Genomic DNA, 21,143 nt, shown 5'->3' with positions numbered 1-21,143 from the left:
ATACATTTCCACCACCGATGTTTGCGGCGCCTTTACCACCACCTGTGTCTAGCTCAAGTCCACATACTTCACTGTCTTCGCTTCCTCCACCGACGACCAATCCGAATCCGTTTTCCGCAGAGTCTTTGTTTCAAACAAGTAAGCTTATAATCAATTTTTTTCCAATACATGCATCTATATAAGTATAAGTACAGATAATAAATGCGCTGACCAAAAGAAGGGGTGACACATGTTGCAGGTCAAGCAGATCTTTTGAGGAGAGAACTTGATAATAGGTTCTTAGCGTCTCAGGATAGAAATGTTGGAGTTGGAGTGGGAAATTTGGGTCCACCGGCATACCTTCGAACAGAAATGCATCATCATCAGCATCAGCATACGCATGTACATCAACACACGACGCCATTGCTACCACCAGCTGCAGCAACGACGCTTTTTCCACCTCCGATTGTAAGAAGCGTATCTACTAACGAATATTTATATTTTACATCTGACAAGAATATTATGTTTAAACTTATTCATATATAGTTTAAGGACATACCAAAATTGGGAGGAGTCGAATCGCCATTTTTTCGTGGAAATTTAAATCTTTCCAATTATTCCGGTTTTAACACTGGCCTTCTTCATCCTGGAATTGGTCCACCTTCGACACCCTTTGTGCCACCTAATCATATAACTTCATTTGCACCAAAGGTACATTTATGTAAAAAGTTAAAAATTCTGAAATTTTATATTATATTTTGTTGCGCATATATTTTCAATTAAACGATTGATTTTTTAACCTAGAAAAGTGGAAAATGGAATGCCATGCATGTACGCATTGCGTGGGAAATTCATCATCATCAACAAAAGCAACAAGCTGAAGCTAAGGCAGGAAGTGTCGTTAGTACAAAAACTGATTTATTAAGACCACCAGGCCATCTTTATCCAGGGGGACCAGGCACTGGTCTTGGACTTGGTGCACCATCAATGGCACCTCCATTTCCTACTAATATGCCATCTGCGCATCCTGCGCCACCTCCATCTCATCCTGTCGGTTTTCTATCTACACCAGCCTCACATTTAGGTAATAGAGGTAACAAAGATTCACATTTATTCACATGCATGTTCGTGTTTGTAGATGCATTTGACTGCTATTCATTCTTGTCATATATATATATATATTTTTTTTTTTTTTAGTACATTAATTATATACTAATCTTGTTTTATATATTATATACAGGAACAGGAATGTCTCCTTTCGGAAGGTATCCTTCGACGTTCGGTCCACCGAATCCCAATTTTCCGGGTCTTTCAACCTTTCCGCCAAGAGAAATGCCGCCTCTGGGTGGGCTCGGTTCGATGCACGATCCATGGCGAGGGTACGTTACCTGGAACATTAATAAATTTTTTTTTTTTTTTTACTATTACAAACTTTTCTATCTTGTCCAAGAAATAAAAATGTATTAAAAAGTATATGTACAATTTTTTGCAGATTGCAACGTGCTACTACCGGATTTCCACCGACCACTGTTTCGTGGGGTTTGAAGCCGGAACCGCCCGCGATAGATAGACGCGCCGAGTTGGAGGAACGGGAGCGTGAGCGCGAACGGGAAAGAGAGCGCGAACGGGAGCGCGAACGCGTCGAACGGGAACGGGAGCGTATCAGACGCGAAAGAGAGAGGGAAAGGGAAAGAGAAGAGCAACGCGAGAGAGAAAGGCGGGAACGCGAGAAGGAAGAAAAGAGGAAACAGCAGGAGGCAGCTGAACGAGAGCGAGAGAGGCGAGATAAGGAACGTCGCGAGATGGAAAGACGCGAGATGGAGCGCGAGAGATTACTTCATCAAAATCGGCAACACGTAGTCGTTTCTCGAGAACGTTCGCCTCTCAGGAACGGCTCGGCGCCCATAGATCCCGGAGAAGTACGCGTGAAAGAGGAACCGCGCAGCAAAGACGACGAGATTGTAATGCTTCCACGACCACCGGTACCCGGTCCCGGAACAACCGGGTCCGCGCCAGGACCAAATTCACTGCCCGATCCGAGATATCATCCGCATCCGCATACTTATCTCACGAGGCATCCGCATAGTATGCAGGCTTCGCATTCTATGCCGCGTAGTAGCATGCTTCCCAGTTTAAGCGCACATCAGATACAACATTTTCCACCGCCATCCGCGCCTGGTGGTCAACCGGGAGCTCCTTGGCCGGGCGATCCTTTCCGGGATCCTTATCGGTACGATCCCCTGCAACAGTTGCGATACAATCCATTAATGGCGGCGTTCAGAGAGGAAGAAGAACGAGCGAAGCTGTACGCCGGTTATCCTCCTCCACCGGTGAATGCTCTCAGGAGTAAGGATCTTAGTCCAGGTCCACTCAGTAATTTGCATATGCATCACAGAGCAGGACCCGGCCCAGGAGTACCGACGCGTACTCCGCTCGAAAACGCCATCATACACGCGGAGATTCACAAGAAGGAGGATGGATCGCAGTCCCGATGATACATCGTCTCAGCGTCCTCGGTTTCTACGAGGGAACGCACTGACGGACCGACATTCTAAGCGGTTTCAGCCTCCACCTCCTCCTTCCCTCACGTGACGCTCGGAACCCGGTGCTGATATTTTGCTAACAGAGAAGAAGCGCGTTATCTAAAAAAAGAAAGTGTATATAGATATTATATATGTAATATTTATAGCTATCTCGAGAGAAAGAGAAAGAAGAACGCGTAGAACTATACAAGAAAACGTAACGAAGATGCCTTGCTAATGATACCGCTGTACCATCGATAACGGCGGCTAACGAATGATGAATGAATTTCACGAAAAAAAAAAAAAAGAACTACGGATGGCGCACGGCATCGCTGATATGATACAAATAATCACGCTGATGTTTTGTGATTTCTGCAGTTTCAGTGATCTGACTGTCTATAGTGGTAACAAGCCGTAATTACGACGATAACTATGCGTACAGATTTAAAAAGTATCGTGTGTAATATTAAAATAGTTATTATAGAATGTGCGAGGCGATGGTTACGTAAAAAAAAGTAAAAAAAAGCAAATCCAAGTTAGGAGAAAGAGTTGAGCGGATCTCTATTATTACTCAAAAATTATTTAATTATTTATTTATTGCGACACGTATAAACGAATTTGAATCTCTACTGCTACTGGCGTACGAATGCGGACATAAGATTTGCCCCTAATTTAATTGATGTAATATAAAAATGATCAAATGTATAAATTTTACTTAGATTTTAATTTGTATATTAGAGACGATAGAGAGAAAAAAAAGGAGAGAGGGCATATAAAACGGAAAGTTCTTTGGCTTTCGACAGCACGTGCTTTTTTCATTTGCATGCTGACTACAACAGCACTCTGGTGCTTTCCTGTGATATGAAAAGAAAAATGATTCAAGAGTAGTAAATTATTTTTTAATTTTCTATTGCGTAAATCGCAACAACCAGAGATTTGACAAGTGCAAATAAATCAAACTATCAAATTAAAATTACAGCTTTACAGATTAGAGATATTCTTTCGAAAAACACAGGATGATGCTTAATATATTAACAGCTTGTGCGTGCCAAAAAGTTGCTTCAATCAAAGAATATGTTCAAAAAAGCCCAGTTTCTTTTAATATGTTTATGTACAAGACTTAAGATTATGACAATTTTATCTTTCTCTTTCAAACATTTTCTCAATTCTCAGCCATATGCGTCGTTGTGTTACCAGAAAGCCAATACGAGATCTCTTAAAAGTTCTGTGCCATGGACCAGGTTACATTCGAATATCCCTGGTGCCTCAAAAGAAAAACGTGAATTTCTTTGACTATGACTCGGATTCTCAAACTCTATTTCATTTATACTGTAAAATCATCTCATAAAACTGTATATTATACAATTAACAACTATACAGTTTAAAAATTGTAGATATTTTTCATCGATGCAAAGTTACAATGTGATGCAATGATTTTGTTCATGTAGATATCGCGAAGTAAGAGGATTTTGTGTGAATAGGTTTTTTCTAAAATTGATTCTTTGTAAAAGGATCTAATAATCATAGTTTCTATCAATCTTGTTTTCAATATTTTTACTAACCTTCTCTCTCTCAGATTCCCTCGAAGACTCAATTGTTTTTACATTACATTATTAATAGAATATCTATGTCCTTAATTTCTAAAAAAAAATATTTTATCCGTCTTATTATTCATCCATGTGTAAAAAATGATTACTTAATCGACTGAACTTCATATATAATCCATTCTTTACATATAATTTAGACAAGTGATTAAGAGAGAAACAAATTATATATACTGTCAATTTTTTACGTATATTTCATGATGATGTGAATAATGTGAATGCTATTCGTTTTCAAATATTAATTAGTTATAAAATATGCTACCATTTTTTTTTACATATTGTGAAATTAGTATATTTCAAAAGTGTTTATTCGATGAAACATGAAATTGTGATTCATAAACAAATCTATGATCTCCATGAACTAGTAAACATTAATTCTTAACGATATAGTTAATTAATACCTTAAGTTACAAAACCAAGTAGATTTTACATTACGCAAACAAATATCATTTACATTATTCACCTCATCATGAAATCTACGTAAAACCATTTTTATTAGAAATTAGTATAACCATTCTTTAAGAAATTGATATTAACACGTTTAAAATATAAAACATTTATATATATTAGTACATAAAAATGTTTCTCTCTAATCAGTTATATCTAAATTACATTGTGTGTAAAGAATAGATTATGAAGTTCAATCGATTAAATAACTTCTTTTTACATATGCATGAATAGACGGATAAAATAAATTTTTTATATTAATGTGAATGATGTTACTTGTTTTCGTAAAAACTTAAGGTATTAATTACTATAAAATGCATTATCATTATACATATTATGAAATTTATATTTCAAAAGTGCTTATTCGACGGAACATAAAATTGTGATATTTATATAAATGAGTCCATGATCGCCATGATGGTAAACATAATTTATAATCTGGCGTAGCTGTTACATGTATTACTTAATGATATAACACCATCGTACAACATTGTGGCGTTGTGGTCATATCCAGTTCCAAAAAAATGTACAATATATGTACAATGCGATGAAAAGCTATCGGGAGCTGCTAGTGCTGGATCTCGTGTAACGACGATGTCGATGTCGCGGATTTCCCGGTGGGCTTCGCGATCGAGTCCTTATTCGGCGTCGCGGAGGTCGTGGACTTCTACGGCGATTCATGGGTGGCGTACGTCTGCGATAACGAGGCGGCGTATTTCTGCCACCGCCTAGCCATCGCGGTGGCATACGTCTTCCCATGCCGGGAGACATGCGGCGCATGAGTAGCGGTCGAGGTTTCGGCAATAATACTGGAGCAGCTGTAATTTCTTGACCATCTATCTGCCCTGTGAACAAATCACAATGCGCGTTAATACGATACTAATACGATAATAATATTCGAGTAACCGATTTTGCACTCACCTCCATCCATGTGTTTCATAGCGTTCTCAGCTTCATCCGCAGTATCAAATTCGACGTACGCAAATCCTCTTCCTTGATTAGGGTGAAGTTTGTCCATCGCAAAGTCGACCATTTTTATCTGACCGTATGCCGAGAATATTTCCATGACATGCTCTTTAGTGACATTTCGTGTTAGATGGCCAATATGTATTTTTGTTGGTCTAGGAATCGGTGAACGTTCTCTACGCTTTCTACGTGGAGAAGGAGACCTGCAAAGTTAATGAATTTAATGATAGTAACTTGTTAATTAACCAGAAAACGAATTACTGATAACTTTATAATTAATATAATACCTGGAGCGTCCTTTAGGTTTAGGTTTATCAGGAATAGAATTGCTCCCTTTTTTCTTCTCCTTTTCGCGATCTCTATCCCTATCCCTGTCTCTTTCTCTCTCTTTATCTCTCTCCTTTTCCTTATTATCATGTCTCCGCGAAGTATCAACACTTTTGCTACGACTGCGTTTTCTTCCTCGGTCTCTGGAACTACCTGAAGAACTGGCTGAACTGCTAGACGAGCTACTGGAAGAAGAACTTGATCTGGAGCTGCTGCCACTACTAGAACTTGAAGACCCAGAGCTGCTGTCTGACGAGCTGAAATAAAATAAATTGCATATATGTCAATGAGAGATAATTGCGCAACAAATATATAAATTTTACTTGTATTTTCAACTTTCTCAATTTGACTTACCTACTTCCGCTGCTAGAGGAAGAAGCCGCCCGTTTCTTTCGTTCCTTCTCTCGAGCTCTCTCCTTTTTATTCTCCTTGTCTGTAGGTTCAGAGTCACTCTTACCCGTGCTGTCCTTCCGGCTGCGAGCCCTAAACACAAACGACAAAAGGTTAAAATCGAATCGTTACAGTTGAGCAGCTGATAGCGATCGCGCGCGACAGAATTACTTACATGGTTAGCGATGATCAATTTTTCCTAATTGCACTCCACGATTCGACAAACAAGATCAACTCCTAAGCAAAGTCAACGATACGCCGACCATACGCCGCGCAAACGGCGATAATGGCGGACTACCGGGGGATATGAAGGGAATTCTCACCGACACTTTCAGCAGTATTTCGTGAAGTAACGTGTCCGCTGTGCACAGTGTGAAATTAATCGGAAAGCGATGTCTGTCCGGTCTCTCAACCGTACGATGCGCTTATTAAACCATCGTTAAAATAGAAATACGCTTTGCACGCATAAACGTAAATATGATTCGCTAGACCGTCTCAACGTTAATTGTTAGTTTCGCAAAGCCCCCATGATCATGAAACGTGAAAAAGTTTCATTCGCGTACTCGTAAAGCTGTAAATAAATTGGCCAATCACAAATCAAACATTCCTTTTATGTTGTGAGAATACTCGACTGTGATTGGCTGACGAAGAGTGCGTTCCCTTTGATGCTGTGAAAGTTTCGAACATCACCTAATAAAGGCCATATAGTTTATGCATACAAGATGCGTCAACGCATAAAAAATAATAAATAACATGCTAATCAAATAATCTTTCGCTTTTATGAAAAATAAAAATATATGTCAAATTATATGATAAATTAAATATATCACAAATTATTACAACAAATTATATATTCTCTTTTATAACTTTGTTCACTTTTTTCAAGAATCCAATATCATAGATATTAATATTTTTTTAAAACTTCTCTACAACGTTAGATTAATTTAATTAAGATTAATTTATTATTTTTACAAAACGATATTAGATATTTTGAGTATTTTTTTTTGTTTTATAAATGAAAAAAAGGAAGTAAACAGTTCACTTTCCCGTTTAGCAATCATGCGACTGGATGTCGAATCATTTTCCATATCGGCAGACTTGCTAAAAATTTAAATGACAAGCGAAATGTCAATTCTGATAAAAAAAAAATTGATTCGCTTACATATTTAATTTATTGTCTTATTCTATATTTAGAATTATATTAAAGTTTAGTTCAAGAATTGCTGTCCATAGCGAAATTTCAAGTTTCTATCGAATAATCACCGAAAAATCCAGGCGATATGTATTCTCATGATCTACAATTGTATCAAAATGTTCCATGTGGAGAGATAATGCTAGATGAACTGCAGGAAATATGTCAGACACGGCTTAAAGGTTAATTTAATTCATAATTTATCTATTATATATATATCACATTTCCATATAATTAATATATTAATATAATTTTCTCTCATATTTATGATTAATGGAAAAATGTATTTTTGTTTATAGTTCTTACTTTGGTAGAGCGCATACATTTAGAAAAATTGACAATGTCTGTGTCGCAACGCAAGGATGCCTTGGTCAATGAATTGTACAAGGAAGGAATAGATGAATTTGCAAGGTTGATTAATAGTACTGAATGTAAATCACATACAGATGAAGATATACGTATTAGAAGAAGAGATCATATATCTCATTTTGTATTAAGATCTGTGGTTGCCTTCAATGTACTCAAAAAACGCTGGTTTTTTAAGCAAGAAACACGATTGTTCAAGTGGAGATTTTCTTCATTAAATATTGAAGGAATCAAGCAGTTTATGCGCATTAATGACTTTAATTTTACACCTGTATGTTGTCATTTGTTATATCATTTAAAATTTGCTGTTTCTCAAATTTCTTGAATAATATTTTCTTTCACTTTCAGATCAGTCAAAATCAAAAAGAAGATATCAAGGAATATCTTCAAATGTCTTCTCCATATGTTAGTAACATCGATAGTATGCAATTTTACAGAGTGCCTTTCTCTCATGTAACTAGTTTAATTAAGAAGCGTAAAGTTTTTGTTATGTATGGCGAAGCTTTTGTACCTGAAGGAGAAATAGCATTTATGTTTGTACCATACTTTAAGAGATTTCTAATATCAAGTTTTGAAGTAAGTATTTGTGAAGTACAAAAATAATTACAAATCTATTATTATTGTTTACTATTCTATGTTATTACATTTTAGGCCGCACGCGAAAATAGAGCTAATTTATACAATGACGAAAGATTCACTCGCATTTTTGCCAATTTAGAAAATAATATTCATATTGAGAATACTATACTAGTACGAGATCAAGAGGTGCAACAATATGTTTCACTTAATCAGTTGGATAAGGTAAATGCATATGCATTGTTTGTTAATTACTGATAATTTTACCACTAATAAAATAACATAATAATTAGTATGTTAAACATTTTTATAAATAGCGATTGCTTTGCTTTAGCTTTCAGAAACCTCTTATCCTCTCTGTATGAGAGTGCTTCATAAAGCATTAAGGAAGAATCATCATCTTACACATGGTGGTAGAATACAGTATTGTTTGTTTCTGAAGGGAATAGGCATTTCTTTATCCGATGCAATGATTCTATGGAAAAATGAGTTTACAAAAATAATGGACGAGGCTACATTTAACAAAGAGCACAGCTATCAAGTAAGATTTGCCTTTGGACAGGAAGGTAGTCGACGAGATTATCAACCATATACGTGTCTAAAAATTATGGAATCAATTGTTGGACCCAGAGATTATCACGGATGTCCTTTTAAACATATGCTGCAGGATATACTTGAAGATGAACTTGCTAACTGCGGTTTTAATGCATTAGGTAACAGTATACTAGATATTAATTTATATATAAAAACAATAAATTTTTGTTTCATCTGTTCTAATTAACATTTATAATAAACTAGAGAGATCAACAATAATGAACTTATCAAAGAATGGCCAATATTCTGCAGCATGTAACAAGTATTACGAAATTAAACATAATTGTTTTAATGACACTTTGTTCAAACATCCAAATATATATTTTAATGAAAGTGTAAAATATACCTCCCATCGCTATCATGGTGAGATTTCATTATCTTTTATACATATTAAACAATTTATTATAGTATAAAACTTAATATTGTATTGAAATTAAAGGTCTGGATCTGGAAACAGAAGATACATATTAATTATCATACAAAACAAGAATATCTGAAGAAACTGGAACTATCATAAATTATATTTCACATCAACAGAGAAAGAGTAGATAGCAATTTTTATAAATATCTAATTATAAATACACATTAAATGCTGATTTATTTAAAATTAAAAACATTGCAAATAATGTTTCTCAAGACGGATAAGTATTTTGGTGAATTTTTAGCAATATAATTTTTTAGTTTATTCTCATCTTAATTATCATAATAAAAATAAACGATCATATAAATATTTATTAACAGTAAAAAAATAGTAAAGTTATTTTCAATTCATATAAAGTTTATAATATATTTTTAGTTTTTATTTATTCAATTCATATATTTAAATGGTTCTCAATCTTTATGAAAAAATGTGAGACATTACAAACTGTACATCAATGTATTCATGCATAATTTTATTTAATTAATGTATACTTTAATAATAAAGTTTCTTTATAATTAAATTGATTGGGTTTAAGAACGCGATCAATCTAATCAATCTAATGATATAATGTGTGATCCTTTTTTAACAAAATAATAGGGCTCTGAACAAAAAGATAGAAAACATAACATCAAAAAATATTGCCACGATACAACACAGTACAATTTACTATGTTCCACGACTTTTATTCTGTAGATTGCTGCGGCGATACGTAAGTACCGAATGGTATATGTATGTACATTTAAATGATAGAGAAGTAACGAGCAATATTTATGTACAAGTACACCGAATTATAAACATTTAACACTCGTCGTACCTTACACATTATTACCTTAGTCAATTCGTAACGTTGTACCGTTGTCTTGTTAAATGCTATTTTAAGCAAGGCTACATAATTGAAGAGTATGGGAAATTTTTGGCACAGTTTGTTATCTTAATGAAAACAGGATCCAAAGGGTTTCCGCGTTAAATGAATTCTAAACAGCTTATCAGCAGAAATACGGAAGAAATGCTTATAAATCTCGTAATGTTTCGAACAGTCGTTATATGTCAAATGCAAGTTTCTTCAATCTACAATATTCGATGTCTGACGTTGTGTCGAAATGATATGTGCTGTGTATAACACCAAGTCGATTCCACGCAAATTTATCATAAAACGAGTGCGTGCGCAAAATTTAATTAATATGACGTTGCAGCCTGTATTAATTTAATGTAACCGATATAATACTGGCTTCTCGTACACATATACAATAGAGAAACCGCCATGCAATTTTAAAAGCGGGGTGTAGTTATAAATTTAATAGTAGCAATGGTTTATGCAATGCGTATATTACAATTCTTTTTTTTCTTTTAACAAAATTAAAATAGTTTTTATTTTTTATGTTTACGTGCATATGAACAGCCACTCCTGTATACATTATATTAGAGAAACTAGGACTGTATGTACTTTCCACTCTTCTGAAAATGCAATCCACTCATTCATACATTATTTTTACACGTGTACTTATATTCTTTTTTGCACAAACTTTTTTTATATAGAAATAAAATATATTAGTGGACACATCCATAAAATCATCATTTATATAACAAACAGGTCAAATTATATAAAGTCTTATATTCTTTTTATCATTTACGCGTATAAATATTGTTAAATATGTATATTAAAAATTTACTACATATTTCACGATTATTTTACACAGAATTTGTTATTCTATATCCCGATAATGACATAAGTTGTTTCCTTTTTTTTTTTCTTTTTTTAATGGAGACGGACTTCTGGTATCTGAAGAGCTAATCAGGATTCAATAAAGTGTGATCCCTAACGCTCCTCCCATTTATCAAATCATTCACTTTATCGGCAATGAAGATACAGAAAAAAAAAAGAAAACGAAAAGGATGGCATTGGATTAATATCGCATTCTTTATGAGGGGTGAGTCGTAGTGTCATTGTATAAAAATCTAAACTGACCTTAAACGTGTACTAAAAAATATTGCTTCTGTCAAGCGAGAGGGCCGATTTATCGGTGATGGTTCCAATAAAGGTTGACCTCTGTGCGCTCGGGATATACTTTCGTTGACGTCTCCACGACTCGTTAATTCGGATCATCAGTCAGACCTTATTTTTGACGTAACGGACATATTTTGCTGCTATGCGTCTGGAATCTATTTTTTTCCATTAACGACTAAATCGATTACGGAATTACGACAGAACACTTGCATTTGTTGGTACGTTTTTGTGTAAAATGCAAGTTTTTCTACTGTCATACGATTCCGAATGCTGAAGGAAGAATCGGAAAAACAAAGATTTATCGTACATATTTACTCTGCTTCATATAAATTCACACAATGAACCGTTTGTTAGCGAAAATGTCGACGGACCGAATTGCCGAAAGTGAATGCTATGTATATATGTATATGTATCATACTGTCAATCGCAAAATAATTCGTGCACACACACACACACACACATCACTGATAGCGATTTATCCAGATGTACAATTGCCTGATGTAGCCTGCTTGCTGCGGTAAGTTCCAAAAATAACGGCAATCCCACGGCGATAATAAAAAAACCAGCCACATTTAGCGTTTTAATTCAACGCTTACGTTTAAGCGCGACCTAAACTGCATCGATCGCGGAAGAATTCAGACGGATATCTCGTAAACGGTACTGTACATTCTTTCCTCGTTGGAGCGCGAGATACGCAGACTGTTCGGCGGCTCTCTCAGAATCTCCGTCCAGCCGCAGGATAGCGCGGAGACGGAAAAGCTGGGCTATACGGATATCTCGTAGTTCGTATCGTATAAGCTCCCCCGGTCCGGGGTCGGTGTCGTCGGTCTCTGCGATGATCTCAGATCATTAGGCGCCGAGACCATTTCCATCGAGTCAGTCATCTCGAGGGCTCTGACGAAGGACATCGGTCGGCGTCGCGCGTCTCCCGTTGAAGTCGTGGGTGTTGTGGGTGTCGCCATCGTAGTCGCTTTCCGTTTGATCTGCGGCGACTGAAGCGGCGGGAAGACTGGCACTCCACCTCTCACAGCTGGGTGATACGCTGCTCTGGGTGCGTTCGTGGTGTACGGCTGAGTTGTCGGGCTTGTGGGATTCGAGCGATAATAGTCGTAGGGCGGGAGCGGCCGTTGAGAGGGCGACTGATGGGACGCACCGCTCACCACTCCTCCGCCCGTGGCAGAAGGATAGCTGCCGGGCGAGTTGTCCTTCCACATGTAAACACCGCGCTGCGGCGAACCCGCCAGCTCGCGTATGTTGTCGACCGTTGTGTTGTTGGTTCTCGAGTATGGATGATCAGTTCCTTGTCGCACGAGCTCGCTTTCCGAGAGGAAACGCCGCTGCGGACTGTAACCGGTGACGACGGCACCGGTAACGCTTATTCCTTGCGTATTGTTTCCCTGTTGTACGTCGTAATACGTCGGCGCTTCGTTCACACCTATGAAATCCGGTCGACGAACCTGCGTCGGTGTACCTGGGTTTGATCTGCAAACAAATACAGTGGATCTTAGGTTTCTCCGGGATCTCCTCAAAAACGCAAGATGCTTTCGAGTAATTCGACAAATGCACAGTACAGTGAACCAAGATGAATATGCGAGTGCTTTGAGCATTGTAGCCATACAAATACGGCTCTGGCGAGACATACAGGAGAGAGAGCAGCGCATCATTCCTGTTAAGAAATTAGCATCTATTCAAGAAACGTAAAAGATAGCGAATCTAGGAAATATATGTGTTTGTCTATGCATATGTGTGTGTGTGTGGTGTGTATGTGTGTCTGTCAATGCGTGTACGTGTGAAACAGTATATATATATTTCTATAACCATATGTTTTTCTATATATACAAAGATATAATATATGCAAGAAAGCATAATTGTAAACTACGGTATATCCTCGTAGGATGAAGTTCGTGTTTACCTGCAGTAGGTTGCAACATGATGGTAGAAAGCAGCTCCTTGCAGTTACCACCCCCTGCAGTGGGACACAAACTTATCTATATACCATATATCTTGTAGTATATACATGCAGAGACTAATCCTCTACAATATTATTGTAAGCTACTTTGCGCAATTTTCCTTTTCGACACGTTCCTTCGTCATTCGGAAGGTGAGAACAGTGGTGAGAACAGAAGAGGAGAAAGAAGAGCAAGAGTGAGGTGTTTGACAGTTAGGAACATAAGGACACCTTGACAAAACAGGCCGACATCGTATCGAAGGGTAATAGCAAAGAGGAATATCGTAAGAGGAATATTATTTATTTTGTATATTGGCAGCGTGCTCAAGAGATGCAATGTAACTATTACTAGTGTGGCGCTTCCCTCTTGCTCTCTACATTGAGATAATTTTGTGCAATGTGAAAATCGCGATATATCGCGAAAATCGAGATATGTATAATAATTAAAAGTATAGTACATCAGAGAGAAATTGTAATGCAATTATTCAAATATTTCAAGAGCCGACCAAGTATAAGCACTCGATAAATAAATAAAAAAAAAGAAAACTTCGTTATCTTTGTAAATATGTTTACATTACGATTAGAAGACATTTTTTTTCAAGCTATATATATACTTTGTTCTCTTTCAGATGCATAAAGTATAATGTACCTTCGTATAGGACTGGATATGGCAAGTGGAGTGGGTACTCCAATAGCTTTGATGCGTTGTTGCATCGTCGGACTGGCGCCACCCGGACCTTGACCACGTTGGGGGACTGTGGCGGGCGAACCACTCGTCTCCGGTGATAATGGATCGGGTGTATGACTTCGAGATCCGTTCATCCCTCTGCAAATACGACGAGTAACATGAGTATCGCGAAAGAACGTTTCGCATGCAATAATACTGCCTGAATACAGGTATTCATCGCACGTACCTCGGCCTCGGATGTGGACTGCCTCTAGGATAATGCATTGGATGGCGAAGCTGCGATGGCGGAGGATGCCTGGGAGATTCATTGTTCTCCACAGGTGGCAGGAAGAAATTGCTTTTGGAACCGTGTCTTTGCAACGGGGGCGTAGGTTCACAATCCGCGGACTGAGACGCCGTCGGTTCCATATCTGTATCCGATCCATCTCGTCCAGGAGATAACTGTAAAGAGAAAACCTAATGTTATCCATTTTATCTCGGGAAATATCTCAAACAAGAATAATTTATAATATATATATATATATATACATTACACATTTTCTATGAACATTAGGATCAGTTTGTGGAATGAATGGGACATGTGTAAACCATTGAAAGTCAGTAAAGACGTTTCAGAACTCTGGACTGAATGGAACTGATAGAGGAAGTATCATCGCTGTAACTCATACTCTACAGATATCATAAAAGAGATGTATAAAAATGTTTGTATATTATAATAATTTTATAGTAAAACATCAAAATATATAATACTAGGAAGCGCTAATACTATAAGAAATAACTTGCGAACAAGGTTGCTCAAAAGTACATTTACTAACGATAATTTACTAACACTATATTACTAGCCATGCTTAAATACATGCTTAAAAACGGCATATAAGCAAAAGAGTGCTTAGAATGTAGGCTTTTAAAATTCGTCCATGTGTCTGTAATTATGTTAATAAATAATAAGAAAGTGATACGAGTCACGATGATAATATTTAGTTCAAATCCAAGCATTCTGAATTAAAGTCGTCTTGTACACAGAGTAAAAAGACAAGCGAAACTGCACTAGCTCTTACCTTATTGTAAGCATTTGAACTGGCATTTCTAACACCATTGCTGCTATCCATGTAGGTCTTTACCTGGTTCTCACTGCCTATAGTAGATATCTCTGATGCACAAGCTCCACGTCGCTTTCCTGAATATTTTTCAGACTTAAGTAAACTGTAAACATAAGAGAAAATTGCATTATAATAAAGTAATTTGTATACAGATAATTAATTTTACAATACCTTGGCTCCTTGCAATACCTTGGGTATTGTGGTCCAAATTGTGTGTAACAGCAGTTGCGTAGACAACCACGTGAAAAAGGATTGTAGCCTCCATTAAATTTGCCAGTTACCTGTTCATTAGTGGTTCGCCCTCTAGAAACGAGGACTACATGAAATCCAGTCAGTCCAAAGATTGGAATGAATAAGAGCACTACCACTCCCATGAGCACGAGTCTGTACTAAAGTTAAGGATCTCATAAAATCTGTATTAGATTCACACATAATTTTTATAATTTCTTCGTAAATTATCTTTTATGAAAAGGATACGTAACAATAGTATTAACTTCACCCAGCTGCTGTTTATGTTGCAGTACATAATATAAACAAAGAGCGAATATACTGATCATATGAAGACTGAGCGATAGAAGAAAAAAGAAGAAGTATCTATAATTCCTCCTACCGATGCAATTGTTTACCCATGGGCAGTGATGGTCGAATGTCTGAAAAAAAAAAAATATATATATAATTTATGAAATCATTCGTTTCTCGATAGATGTTAACGAAAGAGTTAACACACCTCGATACAATGATTACAAACACTGCAATGTGAGCAACGCGGAGGTCGATAGAACTTGCAGGTGACGCACCACTTCATGCGTACAGTAATGCCATTGATCTCGACGCTCTTGTACAAGGGAGCTCGAAAGTCATCCTCCCGCTCTTCGTCAGGAGGTGCTTTAAAAAGGAAATAAAAGAAAAATTACTCATCATTTTACACATATGGCAACACGCTCTATATAGATGTACCAAACAGAACTCGTTTTGAATCACGCCATACCTTTTGGTATAACACCGGGATCCATAAACGTCGCCAGTGAGAAGTTTATCACCACGAAGAAGGTGATGACTCCTTGCAGAGCCGGTACCCACAATCCCCATCGAGAGACATAATAGTTCGAACACCTGCGTGAACGCAAACGTACGTAAATAGAAGATGTAAGCTGATACTCTCGACGGCGAGAAAATAAAAAAATAAAAAAAATAAAAAAAATAAATAAATGGAAAAAAAAAAGAAAAAAAAATAGGCGCGGAAAGGCCTCCCATCCCATATCGGAACTGCCGACAGACGTGCTTCTCTCGCGCGAGTCGACAACTTACGGGAAGATGAAGAAGAGTGCCGTGGTGCCGAGTAGGACCGTCCACGCGAACGTAGCTGGCAGATACCTTGTCTTCACGTCGCATTTCGGCATCCTGCACGCCTCCACGATCCGCGATCACCACGATTAGCGCGAATTATTAATGGATAGGATTTCTGCTAGCGGGAAACATGGCCGCGTCCACATACATCTTTATTTGCGACTCGTCCCGAGCCGTGCCGAGCACGGCCGCGCAGCCGTCTAGCTGCCCTCCGAACATCCGCGACACATGGGTCCGTCACTCGCGCGTCATTCCGGCAAAAACATCCGCGGCGTTATTAATATTTAAAACACGGCTCCAGCACACAACGGATCTCCGAGCATACCACCTCGGTGACACACATATATAGTTATATAGCAGCGCATCTCGCTCTCTCGCTGAACCTCGCGCGACAGCGCGCGTGTCAACCTCCCCCCTCGCCCCCCACTATTCGACCCCCCCCTCCGCTATGATATCAGATTTAGGCTGCGTTCGGAAACGTCACCCGAGTGTATTCCCTCTCTTTCTATATCACTGAGAGAGAAATGATATAGAAAGAGAGGGAATGCACTCGGGTGATGTTTCCGAACGCAGCCTGACTGTAACCTTAAGTCGCATTCACAAGCGCGCGCGATATCAAACAGAATTTTTTTTCAAGACCAATATATATATTGCTTTGATTAATTTTGTTTCATTGAAATTTTTACCTTATAGTATGAATAAAATTATAATTTATTTATAAGAAAGAAAACAATAGCGAATTGTGCATTCGCCTTATATTTTACTTGATCCGAATTGTGGATCACGATTGAATATATCGATGATTCATCATGATTCTGTCATATAATACATATGTATATATGATAATTTTCGTCCTTCATTCAATATTGTTGTTTTTTAATTAGTTTTTTTTTTAGAACTTGTATAAATATAAATATTTTACTGTCACTACTATTGCGCATGCGCAAGAAACCCAGACCGAACTGTACTCCACTTCCGTTTCGCGGTAAATTTTTCATAACAATCAGATGGTATCCACTTGCTGTCGAATTACACGCAGAATTCAGCGAGAATTGCGTAGAAATCAAAGTATTGACAAAAGTTGCTTTGAAAGGGATTAAGAAAGAAACATGCATGTACTAAAACGCGGTAATTTAAAAATACATTTATATATATTATGATTTAACGAATCTTTGTCATTCACTGTTTTTATGTATTCGAACACTTTCTTTTATTTGTTATTAGATGGACGTAAAGAACCTGTTCATTTCGATAAAATAACTGCAAGAATCGAGACATTATGTTATGGTTTGGATATGAATTATGTGGATCCGGTAAGTATTTATATGTATATGCATGTTACAAATAAAATGAAGAAATAGTTTGATATCATTTTTGTTTAATATTTTCTTGAAAGGGAGTTTGCAGAATTGATAAATTTAATAGAATATGCAAAATTATATATCAACCTAAAAAATGTCATTATAATTTTTATATTATAGTCTGCGATTGCACTTCGTGTTATAACTGATTTGTATTCTGGAGTAACAACAGTCGAATTGGACAACTTAGCAGCTGAAATTGCAGCAAGTATGATCAACCAGCATCCAGATTACGCAACTTTAGCAGCTAGAATTGCCATATCTAATCTGCATAAAGAGACAAAAAAAATGTTTAGTGGTAAGAAATTCATTAATATTGTATATTGTTTGTTGATATATAATCTATTAATATTTATTATATCATCATGCAGAAGTGATGGCTGATTTATATCATGCAAAAAGTTCCATTACAAACAAATGTTCACCTATAATCAGCGAAAAGTATTATAAAATTATTCAAATCAATGCAGACACATTGAATTCTGCAATAATATACGACAGAGATTTCAATTATAGTTATACTACATTTAAAATGCTGGAAACTAATCACTTATTAAAGCTAAATGGAAAGGTTGTTGAAAGACCACAGCATATGCTGATGCGAGTTGCTGTAGCTATTCATGGTGAACATGTCGATAAGGCTATTGAAACATACAATTTTCTATCAAAACAATATTTTATACATGCTGCGCAGACATTAGATACTGCATGTACCACTAAGCAACAAATGGCTAGGTAATTATTACTTAATTTTTTTTAAAGAAGCAGCTTTAGACATATAATGTTATTGAATGAATTATATTTTTACAGCTCATTTCTATTGACAATGTCTGGCGATAGTATAGATGGAATATTGGATACATTGCAAAGATCTGCTATTCTTTGTCATTATAATGGTGAAATAGGATTTAATGTGCATTGTATTCGAGCAAAAAATACACCTATAAGAGGCACAGGAGGAGTATCAAATGGATTGGTACCTATGTTAAAAGCATACAATACATCTATTGCAACTGTTTCTAAAATTGGCAAAAATGAAGAACAAATTACTGTATATTTAGAACCATGGCATGCTGATATCTTTGAGTTTTTGGATCTTAAAAGGAGTATTGGTTATTATTTTTTGTTCTCTCTTTTTTAGTATATATTTTTCTTGATACATTATATATATATATATATATATTTATATGTTTTATAAATAACTATTATAGGTGAGGAGAAACTGAGGGCTAAAGATATGTTTTATGCATTGTGGACTTCAGACTTATTTATGCAACGTGTTTTTGATGATGGTGATTGGTGTCTGATGTGTCCACACGAATGTCCCGAATTGATTGAAGCATATGGTGAAGAATTTGAAATTTTGTATACTAGGTAAATATATATTATATACGATATAATGTGAAAATAATACTTAAAATTAAATTATATAAAATTTATATAATTTACAAAATAAATATGTATTTAGATATGAAAAAGAAGGACGTTTTCGAAAACAGATTAAAGCCAGGGATATGTGGCTTCTTATCACTCAGATACAATATGAAACAGGCACACCATATATAGTTTTTAAAGATCATTGTAATCGTAAATCAAATCATCAAAATCTGGGCACAATTAAATGCAGTAGTTTCGCCACTGAAATTGTTCAGTATTCAAGTTCCGATGAGATTGCTATGTGTAATACAGCTTCAATCGCTGTCAATATGTTTGTGAATTCTACTAAAAGAATTTTTGATTTTTATAAGCTTAAAGAAACTGCGAAAATTGTCACTTACAATTTGGATAAAATGATTGACGCTAACTTTTATCCTCTCTCAGAAACAAAATTGTCTTGCGAAAAACATAGATCTATTGGTAAGTACCTGTATGTATATATATATATATATATATGTTTTTAAAATTTTGAAAACATTAGGTATCAGTGTACAAGGATTAGCAGATGCATTTATCTTAATGAGATACCCATTTGAAAGCAAAGAAGCTAGTGAACTTAGTATCAAAATTTTTGAGACTCTCTATTATGGTGCTCTAGAAGCTAGTTGCGAAATAGCTACCGAGAAAGGTTCTTATGAATCATATGACGGTAGTCCAGTTAGTAAAGGTGTAAGTATTTAGATTTAGTCAAGAAAAATGTTGTCTCTGGCTATTAATTTTACATATAAAGATTTCGTATAAATCATACAACTTTATCTTTTTTTCATAGATTTTGCAGTATGATATGTGGAATGTAAAACCAACAGATTTATGGGACTGGGATACATTAAAGGCAAAGATTGCAAAACATGGAGTGCGCAATTCTTTATTAATAGCGCAAATGTCAGATGCATTTATGGCACAAATGTTGGAAAGTAATGTATCAGTTGAGCCGTACACAAGCAACATATATGTGATACATGCATTGTCTAAACAATTCCGAACTGTCAAACCACGTTTATTGCGAGATTTAATTGAAAAAGGTCTATGGGATGAAAACATGTGTAATAAAATAATTAGTAATGGCGGATCTATACAGGTAAATAGTCATTATTTAATTTAACAATATAATTAATATAATTAAATAAAGGTTCCGTTTTCTTATTTCTGTTCATAGAATATCGATGATATACCAGATGAATTAAAATTACTTTATAAAACGTCTTGGGAAATCCCGCAAAAAACTATTTTTGAAATGGCTGCTCTTCGTGGACCTTTTATCGATCAATCGCAATGTTTAAATGTTCACATGATTGATCCATTAGAAAAGCTTACATCTATGCATTTTTATGCTTGGGAAATCGTAAATATAAAATATACATGTATATTATTGATATGTATTATTTGTTAATTAAGCATTAATGTGAAATGTTTTGCATATTTTTATTTACAGGGCTTGAAATCCAGCATGTGTCATCTCATAACTAATGAATCTGCAGTAGAATAAATAACAAAGGTGATACAATCAAATAAATTCAGATAAAAAGAAAATGTATCGGAAGATATATAAGACAGAATGCAAGAGTTTTCTTACATAAAAATAAAAAATAAAATTGTTTTTGTAAAAAAACATGTAAAAAATTAGTACATATAGGAAATATATGCTTTGATATATATAAATTGGTATTAATATTTCATTTTTAATAAACCTTTAATTTAGTGAAGGAGTATCAAGCTGCAACTCAACTCGATTATCTTAGTTGGAATCCAAGCAAAACAGATACATAAAATATCTAAGAAATACAAAATATAAGTGTGATCATATAAAGTATTATATTAGAAGAAAAATATTTCTATTGCTTGTTTTCAAAATTAAATATCTTTTTCTAAGATT

At 35.8% G+C, this 21,143-nt stretch overlaps 5 protein-coding genes across 12 annotated transcripts in view; 3 read left to right on the top strand and 2 right to left on the bottom strand.

Annotated features, from left to right (window-relative positions):
* Tay (tay bridge kinase) overlaps positions 1-2,811 on the top strand; it is a 28,951-nt gene extending 26,140 nt beyond the window's left edge. For 2 of the 6 annotated variants that reach the window (XM_083049961.1, XM_083049959.1), the window contains exons 11-16: positions 1-138; positions 218-447; positions 526-690; positions 784-1,072; positions 1,220-1,358; positions 1,472-2,811. The exon at positions 1-138 is cut by the window's left edge and continues 83 nt beyond it. In XM_083049961.1, the coding sequence (XP_082906087.1) occupies positions 1-138; positions 218-447; positions 526-690; positions 784-1,072; positions 1,220-1,358; positions 1,472-2,474 (1,964 nt within the window). In that variant the 3' untranslated portion in view covers positions 2,475-2,811. The remainder of the gene's footprint in view (positions 139-217; positions 448-525; positions 691-783; positions 1,073-1,219; positions 1,359-1,471) is intronic. The other 4 variants (XM_083049964.1, XM_083049960.1, XM_083049963.1 and 1 more) reach the window with 4 other exon arrangements.
* A 770-nt stretch (positions 2,812-3,581) lies between these two features.
* Positions 3,582-6,768, bottom strand: LOC145942864 (uncharacterized). The gene is made up of 5 exons (XM_083049974.1): positions 6,411-6,768; positions 6,200-6,328; positions 5,806-6,102; positions 5,474-5,721; positions 3,582-5,397 (listed from the first exon to the last, which is right to left on the bottom strand). Coding segments are annotated over exons 1-5 (966 nt in total). The 5' UTR covers positions 6,413-6,768; the 3' UTR covers positions 3,582-5,107.
* Positions 6,769-7,116: 348 nt separating this feature from the next.
* LOC145942863 (DNA primase large subunit) lies at positions 7,117-9,757 on the top strand. The gene is made up of 7 exons (XM_083049973.1): positions 7,117-7,609; positions 7,727-8,064; positions 8,142-8,369; positions 8,445-8,594; positions 8,704-9,082; positions 9,168-9,326; positions 9,403-9,757. The coding sequence occupies exons 1-7, from the start codon at positions 7,516-7,518 to the stop codon at positions 9,432-9,434; spliced, it is 1,380 nt and encodes a 459-aa protein (XP_082906099.1). The 5' UTR covers positions 7,117-7,515; the 3' UTR covers positions 9,435-9,757.
* Positions 9,758-10,018: 261 nt separating this feature from the next.
* On the bottom strand, positions 10,019-16,868 carry Zdhhc8 (zinc finger DHHC-type containing 8). 2 transcript variants are annotated; one of them, XM_083049971.1, is made up of 9 exons: positions 16,434-16,868; positions 16,114-16,238; positions 15,853-16,010; positions 15,603-15,775; positions 15,297-15,509; positions 15,084-15,228; positions 14,252-14,466; positions 13,987-14,163; positions 10,019-12,871 (listed from the first exon to the last, which is right to left on the bottom strand). In XM_083049971.1, the coding sequence occupies exons 1-9, from the start codon at positions 16,523-16,525 to the stop codon at positions 12,154-12,156; spliced, it is 2,016 nt and encodes a 671-aa protein (XP_082906097.1). In that variant the 5' UTR covers positions 16,526-16,868; the 3' UTR covers positions 10,019-12,153. The 2 variants fall into 2 exon arrangements, with proteins under 2 accessions (XP_082906097.1, XP_082906098.1); XM_083049972.1 differs by having other exon boundaries at positions 15,315-15,509.
* Positions 16,869-17,371: 503 nt separating this feature from the next.
* LOC145942464 (ribonucleoside-diphosphate reductase large subunit-like) lies at positions 17,372-20,909 on the top strand. Of its 2 annotated transcripts, XM_083049207.1 has the most exons (11): positions 17,372-17,600; positions 17,697-17,785; positions 17,954-18,131; positions 18,205-18,568; positions 18,644-18,945; positions 19,045-19,207; positions 19,302-19,690; positions 19,752-19,939; positions 20,040-20,348; positions 20,427-20,612; positions 20,703-20,908. In XM_083049207.1, the coding sequence occupies exons 1-11, from the start codon at positions 17,582-17,584 to the stop codon at positions 20,754-20,756; spliced, it is 2,241 nt and encodes a 746-aa protein (XP_082905333.1). In that variant the 5' UTR covers positions 17,372-17,581; the 3' UTR covers positions 20,757-20,908. The 2 variants fall into 2 exon arrangements, with proteins under 2 accessions (XP_082905333.1, XP_082905332.1); XM_083049206.1 differs by lacking the exon at positions 17,372-17,600 and having other exon boundaries at positions 17,663-17,785; positions 20,703-20,909.
* The last annotated feature ends 234 nt before the right edge of the window (positions 20,910-21,143 follow it).

Source organism: Prenolepis imparis, unplaced genomic scaffold (assembly GCF_030444845.1).
Source record: "Prenolepis imparis isolate NDT839.2.m4 unplaced genomic scaffold, iyPreImpa1.0 SCAF_11, whole genome shotgun sequence".
NCBI lineage: Eukaryota > Metazoa > Arthropoda > Insecta > Hymenoptera > Formicidae > Prenolepis > Prenolepis imparis.
This window is presented reverse-complemented; position numbering and strand designations above follow the sequence as displayed.

Excerpts from the sequence above, each read along its gene's own strand:
- LOC145942864 (XM_083049974.1), bottom strand. Across the intron at positions 5,722-5,805 it reads AAACCTAAAGGACGCTCCAG|GTCTCCTTCTCCACGTAGAA; the intron begins GTATTATATTAA and ends TTAACTTTGCAG. Across the intron at positions 5,398-5,473 it reads TATGAAACACATGGATGGAG|GGCAGATAGATGGTCAAGAA; the intron begins GTGAGTGCAAAA and ends ATTTGTTCACAG.
- LOC145942863 (XM_083049973.1), top strand. The coding sequence starts at position 7,516 with ATGTATTCTCATGATCTACAATTGTATCAAAATGTTCCATGTGGAGAG. Across the intron at positions 8,065-8,141 it reads ATGACTTTAATTTTACACCT|ATCAGTCAAAATCAAAAAGA; the intron begins GTATGTTGTCAT and ends TTTCACTTTCAG. Across the intron at positions 8,595-8,703 it reads CACTTAATCAGTTGGATAAG|CTTTCAGAAACCTCTTATCC; the intron begins GTAAATGCATAT and ends GCTTTGCTTTAG.
- Zdhhc8 (XM_083049971.1), bottom strand. The coding sequence starts at position 16,525 with ATGCCGAAATGCGACGTGAAGACAAGGTATCTGCCAGCTACGTTCGCG. Across the intron at positions 16,239-16,433 it reads GCACTCTTCTTCATCTTCCC|GTGTTCGAACTATTATGTCT; the intron begins GTAAGTTGTCGA and ends GCGTTCACGCAG. Across the intron at positions 14,164-14,251 it reads AGTCCACATCCGAGGCCGAG|AGGGATGAACGGATCTCGAA; the intron begins GTACGTGCGATG and ends TCGTATTTGCAG.
- LOC145942464 (XM_083049206.1), top strand. The coding sequence starts at position 17,663 with ATGTATTCGAACACTTTCTTTTATTTGTTATTAGATGGACGTAAAGAA. Across the intron at positions 17,786-17,953 it reads ATATGAATTATGTGGATCCG|TCTGCGATTGCACTTCGTGT; the intron begins GTAAGTATTTAT and ends TTTATATTATAG. Across the intron at positions 20,349-20,426 it reads GTAATGGCGGATCTATACAG|AATATCGATGATATACCAGA; the intron begins GTAAATAGTCAT and ends TTCTGTTCATAG.